Source organism: Megascapheus bottae, chromosome 6 (assembly GCF_031878675.1).
Source record: "Megascapheus bottae isolate mThoBot1 chromosome 6, mThoBot2.hap1, whole genome shotgun sequence".
Taxonomy (NCBI): domain Eukaryota; kingdom Metazoa; phylum Chordata; class Mammalia; order Rodentia; family Geomyidae; genus Megascapheus; species Megascapheus bottae.
The window spans coordinates 69,634,738-69,643,118 of record NC_143514.1 but is presented as its reverse complement, the minus strand read 5'-3'; the positions used below and the strand labels follow the sequence as shown (position 1 = coordinate 69,643,118).

The window sequence follows — 8,381 nt, the reverse complement described above, 5'->3', positions numbered from 1 at the left end:
TTAAAAAAACATAATAAAAACACGACTTTATTAACAAATATACAAAACATACAGTTAAATCACTGTGTCTTACAAATTTCACTTCTGTAAAACAAACTCATTTTACACAGTATTTACAAGTATATATACAAGACTCCCACCTGTATGTAATCTCTGGTCCACTTACGCTCTCTTTAAGAGAAACCTAAAAATGGTAACATTTTACTATTAAGTACATATGTTTTATATGGGTGTTTAATTGCAACTATTATTGATAACTGACTCAAGAGATAATGCTAGGAACAGAAACTTGCAATAAAGTGCAATTTTAGGCAATCTTAGCCATTAGTTTTCTTTTAGACAGGTATCCATAATCCATATGGACTTTTTTTCTTATCAATCTTTGGTAATCCTGAAGAGGTTTCTTCAGCAGCAGTTTTGGCTGTTTTCTGTATTGGTTTTGCAACAGAATTCTGTAAGGCAAAAAATTAAATCAGCTTCTTACAAACAAATTACACATATTTGCTTTAAAAAGATATTATCAACTAAATACAAAGCACAAATCTCACTCATATCTTGTTTTTTTTGGGTGGGTCATGGGGCTTGAACTGGCCTGGGCACTGTCCCTGAACTCTTCAGCTTAAGGCTACCACCCTACCACTGGGCCTGGGCGTTGTCCCTGAGCTCTTCAGCTCAAGACTACCAACCTACCCTTGAGCTAAGCTCTACTTCCCATTTTCTAGAGGTTAATTGGAGATAAGAGTCTCAGGTCCTTTTGTGCCTGGGCTGGCTTTGAACCTTGATCCTCAGATCTCAGCCCCTCAGTAGCTAGGATAGGATTACAGACATGAGCCACCTGCAGGCCTGGCTCTTACCTATATCTTGATTCAAACTAAAAGCAAAGAAAACCTCGATGTTCGAAGTGGTTGTTTTGAGGTTAAGCCCTTATTAAAACATTGTAAGAACCATTCTTAAAACATTGTAAAAGCTATTCTGATACTTCTTACAAAAATATTTCAATTAAAAAAGAAAATAACACGAGGAACCTGTGGCCCAGACCCGTATACATCGTTGGTGAGAATGTAAATTAGTCTATACACCATGGAAGTCAATATGCAGATTCCTTTAAAAATTAAAAATAACCCAGGCACTGATGTAACCAGCCTGTAATCCTACTCATTAAGGGGACAGAGGTTGTGATATGAAGGATCACAGGAAGCCAGACCAGGAAGGAAAGTCAGGGAGCCTCTTTAATTAACCACCAAAAAAAGATGGAAGCAGAGTTTGGAGTCAAGTGACGGAGCACCAGTCTTGAGGAAAAAAACCTTACTGAGTTCAAGCCCTAGGACCAGCAAAAAAAGTCAAAATAAAACTACCATGATCCTGCTAGTACTCTCCCGGGCACATGTCCAAAGTAATGTAACAACATACAAAACTGAGCTATCTCCAATTAACCAATAAAAAGCTGGGGAACACGAGATTCTTGAGTTCAAGTCCCAGTACTAGCATACAGAAAAGGGGATGGTAACTTTTAGAAGAACAAAATTACCCAAACTTAGCATACAAACTGAGTGGGGCATGGTGATTCCAGCGATAATCCTAGCTATTCAGGAGGCTAAGACTTGAGGATTTCAGTTGAAGCCCCCTGGCATAAAAGTCAAGATTACAAGGAATAGCTAGTTTATCAGGCTCCAACAAAGATGATTTAAAACAAAACCATTAAAAACCTATTTTTCTGAGGGAGTGGCCACCCAGGTCCTGGTGGGTTGCACGACTCCACCATGGAGTCCCCGACACGGAAGAGTTCGACTCCGAAGACCTCACCTCGGAGGAAGACAAAGACTACGTTCTGTCGGGAAGGGAGTATAGTGAAGATGGTGAAAGTGAATTTGTGAAGGAAGATGAAGTGGATTGTGAAGAACAGACCCAGAAAACCACAGGGACAAAAAGGAAGGCTCAGAGCATTCCAGCCAGGAAAAGGAAACAAAGTGGCCTCTTGTTAGAAGAGGAGGAGGAAGAGGACACCAGGGCAGAATCGGGTCAGAGGTTGCAAGGAAAAAGAAAGAAGATGAACTGTGGGGCCAGTTTCCTCAATGATGTGGGACCAAAATCAAAAGCATCCCCAAGTACAGAAGACAGGAGAACAGAGTGAAGAGACAAGTTCAAATAAATTGTTGGTAAAGACAGATGATCTAGAGAAACCTAAAGAAACTGAAAAAGTTAAAATCACCAAGGTGTTTGACTTTGCTGGTGAGGAAGTGAGGGTGTCTAAGGAAGTGAATGCTACATCTAAAGAAGCCAAATCCTTCTTGAAGCAGAATGAGAAAGAAAAACCAGGCAAATGTACCTTCAGCTGTGCCATCACGCCCTGCTGGATCAGGTTTAAAAAGACCAAGTGGGATGAGCAGCCTCTTGGGGAAAATGAAAGCAGAAAATGAGCACCAAATTGGAATGAGTCCAAATTGAAGCTGGGAGAGCTTCAAGGAAGAAGGGATTGGAGAAGAGCTGGCCATCCATAATCGCGGGAAAGAGGGGTACATTGAATGGAAAGCTTTTCTAGACCGAGTGGACCACAGACAGCTTGAAATTGAGCGAGATCCCAGAGTGAGCAAAATGAAACCGTGATGCTCTGGGGAGAATCTGTAGCAGCTTAATCCTGTTGACAATGTGAGCTTTCTGTGTGTCTCTGAAACGGTTCCAGTGTTCCTCATCCCCTTACCCAGCAAGGCCTTTTTTCTTTTCTACATTGAATTTCTGTTTATATATCCTCTGGCTCATGTGATTTCATTCATTTGACTTCTAAAAGTTTGTTGTTAAATAAAGGTCAGACTTCTACAACCCCCCCACCCCCAAAAAAACCCCTATTTTTCTGTGTGCCATTCAGAGGCTTTTTTTAAACTCAGGGCCTGGATGTTGTAACTGAGCTTTTGTTGCTCAAAGATAAAGCTATCACTGGACTATGCTCCCAGCCCTAGTTTCCTGATTCTTAATTGGAGGTAACTATCTCAAGGATTTTCTAGCCCTTGCTGGCTTTAAGCTTTGATCCTCAGATTGTAATCCAAGCAGTTAGGATTATAGGTGAGCCACCAGCAGCCAGAAAATCTGTAACATTCTGAGCCCAATCCGAGTAGCTAATGGTGACATACACTTACATTAGCGCTAAAAGCTATATTCCTCCGCTGTGGCGATTTTTCACTGAGATTTTTAGTTCCATCTTCCATTTGTTTTTCTGACAGCTAGACAGGTAAGAAAAATAATTTTTTAAAAAAACATATCTTTGGATTTATAATTAGTATAAACAGAAGCCCAACCATATATACCAGCCTAAACACACACAACTGTTGAGCTGTCCAATAATCAAGACTGACTTAATATAAGCAGGTCACACTTCCCCATACTTTTTATTCACCTGCTCCAAATTCAAACAAACTATTAAGAGGCTTTGCCAGTTTGGCACTTCACTGCCTGAAAAGTAACTAACTTGTCTACTTCTAAAACCATAACTGGATCCTAACAGTAAGTTCATTCAGACCAGTTATTTTTGACACCAATTTCTATCTTAACTTCTTAAGCTACCAATTTAAACTTTAGATTTCATACAATTAACAGGAAATGCAGTGCAGTTTTCCAGTGTACATCCAGCATATTTCTGGAGAATTATAATAAACTTATCTGCAAGTGAAGCAGGCCTCCTCTTCTGTAATCTCTCAAAACATCTGGAATATATTGCATATATTATGAAAGGGACATCTATACCACAGATGCCCCACCATTAAGAAGTGTTCCTTTGGTTAATTTAAAAAACTGTCTTTACTACCCTGTGCAAACAGTACCTGTTGCAAATTCTAGCATGCACATGGAATAAGAAAACTGATCTTTTGATGTGTAAATGTAAAGTTAAACCGCTGATGCTTTAGCCCATGTATCAATTACCAACAGACTTTCTTCATCATTGTCTGGAGACCACATTCATGATTTCTATAAGACAGAAATAAAGCAGATAAACTATACTGTATGTTGAGCACAGACTTGTGGGAACACAATGTGGAAATTGAAAGATACAGGCAAAACACTCTGTCTTTATAAAGACTAGAGTAAGAAAAATTTGAGGATAAGACATCACTAAAGTACCAGCAACAACATATTCTTGGTGTTCTTATGAAGTAGTAATACAGTGTGACTGAAAATAAAGTTCATTACCTCCCAACTTCATGGGTGTGACTATCTGCTATTTGTCAGACTTGCTTTGTTTTTGGCAAATCAGACTTCTTGATAGAAGGAAAACTTAAAATGGCCAAGTCAGGTCTTTCTGACAGTAAGCTTTTTGAAGATCTTAATGAAGCTACAGTAACTTACCTCGAACTTTGCCCCACTCGGTATGGCTGTTCCCTGGCTTTTTTCTTTGGCTATGCCAACAGTTCTGAGGCTGGCTGGCAAGTCAATGTTCGTTGTTCCCAAAGCTTTGGCTGCATTAGCCTTTGCAATTTCTAACAGCTCCATTCGATCTAGAAAGACAAGACGTTGTCTCGGATAAAGGCCAGCAAAGGCCTCTACCCTGCTGAGAAAACGCAGCTCTTTTACAAATCTTGCAAGTACTTTGTCCTGTCTCCATTATATACTTCTCCACGTCTCTGCAGGCTTTTCGAGGCCCGACTGTCTTCACAAACACTGGGGAAACCCCCATTTGCTGAGCAGCAATCAACTCTGGAGAAAAGACCTGTTCTGAGACGGTCTTGCCCTTGGCTAACTCGTCGCTTACACACCGACCCGGCAGAGCGCGGAAGCGCGCGACGCCGCCTCACCTTTTTCCGTGAGCCGGAAGGGGGTCCTGCTCCGCGACCGGCTCCGGGACCGCTCTCGCCACCGGGGCCGCTCTTCGGGGTGGCGAGTCCGGCCGAAGCCGTAGTAGCGCCGTCCCGGAGCCAGCGCGTCGTCGGCCCGCGAGCGGCCGGCGCGCGAGCGCGAGCGGCTGCGGGAGTGGCGGGGCCGCCGCGGACGCTCGTGGTACCGCTGCTCCCGGTCCCGTTCCCGGTAGCAGCGGCGGCCGCGCGAGCGCGAGCGGCTGCGCGAGTACGAGCGCGAATAGCGCCGGTACTTCCGCTGCTGGCGCCGGCGCGAGCGGCTGCGGCGCCGCGCACGGTGCCGGCTGCGGCTGCGGGACGAGCGGCTGGAGCTGCGGGAGTCGGGCCCGGAGCTCCGGGACGTGGAGCGGCTGCGGGACCGCGAGGACAGGCGGCTGGAGCGGCCCGACCGCGAGGTCGAGGGCGACGCCTTGTCTTGGGGGGAGCCGGGCCACAGGTCGTTCACGTAGTTCGGCATGGCGGCCGCGGCCTTCCCGCTGCCGACGGTCCCTCGGCGGACAATTCCGCGTCTGGAAGGAAACCAGGGGCTGAGAGAGAGAGACGGCCGGAGGCCGGGAGGCGGCGCCCGCGGGCGCGCGACGGCCTCGCCCCGCCCCCCCCAGCCCGGGATCCCCAGCCCGGGCCCGCGGCTCGGGGCCCCGCGCGGACTCCACCCCCGGGCTGCGGAGGACTCACCACAGGCGGCGGACGCCTCCCTCGAGACGGAGAGGAAAGGCTCGGCGGACGCCTTCCCCTCGGAGCCCGGGACGAGGAGGGGCAGCTCCGGAGCGCGCCGGAGGCGTGAGCTCACAACCACCACCTTCGACGTCCGGAAGCGAACTGGGCTCCGCCTCTGCTGACGCGTCGAAAGTGCTGGAAACCCGGAGCCTGCGCAGAGCGGTTCGCGCGGTGGGCGTGGCTTTCTGGCCCAACCGCCTCCCGGCGGGTGGCTCTCCGGATTGCGCACGCGCAGGCGGGCCAGCGGCGCTCTCCGCCTACATCCGGGTGTCCTGCGGCTGCTTTGTTTTGTAGAGAGAAGGGCCGGACGTCTGCGGTTACGACGGCGCGGCGCGGCGCGGCGGGACCCCAGGCTCGGTGAAGAGGGGGCGGCCCAGGGCTGGGCGGGGCTCAGGCCCCCCGAGTCCGCGTGGGGCCCTCCCCCTCTCCTGCTCGTCTCCGTCCCGGGGTCCCACCCCACCTGGAGCGGACTAATGAGCTGGAGCGAGGACGGCAGCCCGGCCTCCTGAAAATGCAATCTAAATAATAAAAAAAAAGGTTTGGGGGTTTTGTTGCTTGACTCCCATGATTTGGCTCAGTAGAGGTAATGAGATGGAAGCGGACACCGAGACGAGCATAAGTGGCTCGTTTAAGGCTGTCGTCCGTGGCTGTTGTTAAGGGCGCTGCGCTGGGCCCAGGGATGTTCCAGGGTGGAGGTGGCTTTCATCGCCTAGGACCTAGAAATGGCCCGTATTCCGAACATTAGAATTAACTGTGACAACTGCTTTGAAAATGGTGGGTTCAGTAAGGGAGGCATATCCGCTCCTCTGAAAGTGCACTTTCACAAGAAACGCACTTATTTTGGAGGAGAATACAAGCTCCTTGCACCGAAATAAAAAAAAAAATTAAAATCTGTGTGGGCCCTGGTGGTTCATGCCCTTAATCCTGTTACTCAAGAGCCTGAGATCTAATGAAATTGAAAGCCGCCCAGACAGAGAAGTCTGAGACTCTTACCTCCAACTAATAACCAGCAAAAAGGCAGAATTGCACATGTGAAGATCAAGTGTTAGTGCACCACCTTTGAGCAAAAAGGAAAAAAAAAAAAGCTAAGCATGGCCGTTAGTTTGGCCTAGCAGCAGAGTGCTTGCCTAGCATGCACAAAGTCCAGGCTCCGTACCACATACGTAGAAAAAAAAAGCCAGAAGTGGTACTGAGGCTCAAGTGGTAGAAGTCTAGCCTGGAGAAAGTCCAAGGACAGTGCTCAGGCCCTGAGCTCAAGCTCAGGACTGGCAAAAAAAAAAAAAAAAGCTAAACAAGTACAAACACACAGACCAGGAAAATTCATGAGGCGCATGCCTGTAATTTCAACCCTTGGGAGGACTAATCCAATCACAGGAAAGGTTTAAGCATGGAAATTTCATGTCCCACAGCTGCTTCAGAGATGCTATGTACAGGAGCCAGATAACTGATTGGGATGAAGACCCCAAGAAGATCCTCCAGTGTGTGGAGGTGTGTGAGTATTGTAAGCCTGATTAGAGGAAATTCCAGTTGAGAAAAAGGGGAGAGCTACAAGGAGGAAAAGGCCACTGAAGGTTGTCATAACCATACTCGAGCTCACGGCCCATGTGGCTCACACCTGTAATCCCAGCTACTCAGGATTCACATTTGAAAGCCATCCATGGCAGACAAGTCTCAGATATTTCCATCTCCAGTAAAAAAACAAAAGTTAAGCCCAGTGCTAGTACCAGTGGCTCTGCTGGTAACCTCACTATTCCGGAGGCTGAGATATGAGGATCACCTTTTGAAGCCAACCCAGGCAGAAAAGACTCAGAATCTTATCTTCAATGAACTACTCAGAAAAAGCCAGGAGTAGTGCTCTGGCTCAAGTGATAGAGCGCTAGCCAACAGAGAAGATCAAACAGAGCCCAAGCCCTGAGTTCAAGCCCCAGGAAGTCTTATGGACTTCCATACTGGCTTAGAACTTCAATCCTCAGTTCTCAGCCTCATCAGCCTCAACTGGACGTAAGGGCCGCCATCACCCAGCAAGTTTTACTTTATTTTGTGCCGATCCTGGGGCTTGAACTCAGGGCCTGGGCACTGTCCTTGGGCTTTCTCAATGTAGTACGGAGTAATCTATTATGGGCGTAAAGATGTGAGAGTAGAATGGGGCGAGTGGGGGTTAGTATAAAAATACTAGCATAGGGCTGGGAGTTTGGCCTAGTGGTAGAGTGCTTGCCTAGCATGCACAAAGACCTGGGTTCGATTCCTCAGTACCACATATATAGAAAAAAGCTGGAAGTGGTGCTCAGGCTCAAGTGGTAGAGCTCTAGCCTTGAGAAAGTCCAAGGACAGTGCTCAGGCCCTGAGCTCAAGCCCAGGACTGGCAAAAAAAAAAAAAAAAAAAAAAACCTAGGATAATGAGTATGATTAGAATGGAAAGCAATGGAATAAAATATGGCTAAACTACTTAAAGAAATGTATGTCAATACAAACGTGTCTAAAGGCATATGGCCATAGAGGTAAACCCACTAGAATAAGGCACATAGCAATAGAGATAAGAGTAAACATGGAAATGGCTGGAAGAGCTTCTAACGACTGACTGACCAGCAGGCCCTGATCAACTCTGGGACTAAGAAAACTTCTGAGAGTGAGCCCAGTGGGTGTGCTGGATTGGCAGGCTAGAATTAGGCAAGTTAGGATTAGAACATAGTAATTGTGATGTGTTGACTCTGCTAAATTATAATAAAGTGTGTTACATGGTATTACCAGCCTAGGTGAATTATTTTGCCTGCTTAAGATACAGCTTCATGCATGCTAGAGCTTAAACTCAGGTTTTGGGCACTG

At 47.1% G+C, this 8,381-nt stretch overlaps 1 protein-coding gene and 1 pseudogene across 1 annotated transcript; one reads left to right on the top strand and one right to left on the bottom strand.

The window, feature by feature from the left end:
• On the bottom strand, nt 1-5,680 carry Rsrp1 (arginine and serine rich protein 1). The gene is made up of 5 exons (XM_090335537.1): nt 5,517-5,680; nt 4,782-5,350; nt 4,336-4,484; nt 3,132-3,215; nt 1-452 (listed from the first exon to the last, which is right to left on the bottom strand). Exons 2-5 carry the CDS (start codon nt 5,296-5,298, stop codon nt 336-338), a joined length of 867 nt encoding a protein of 288 aa, XP_090191663.1. The 5' UTR covers nt 5,299-5,350; nt 5,517-5,680; the 3' UTR covers nt 1-335.
• LOC150062308 (heterochromatin-stabilizing protein CFDP1 pseudogene) lies at nt 1,385-2,604 on the top strand (annotated as a pseudogene).
• Nucleotides 5,681-8,381: the final 2,701 nt, after the last annotated feature.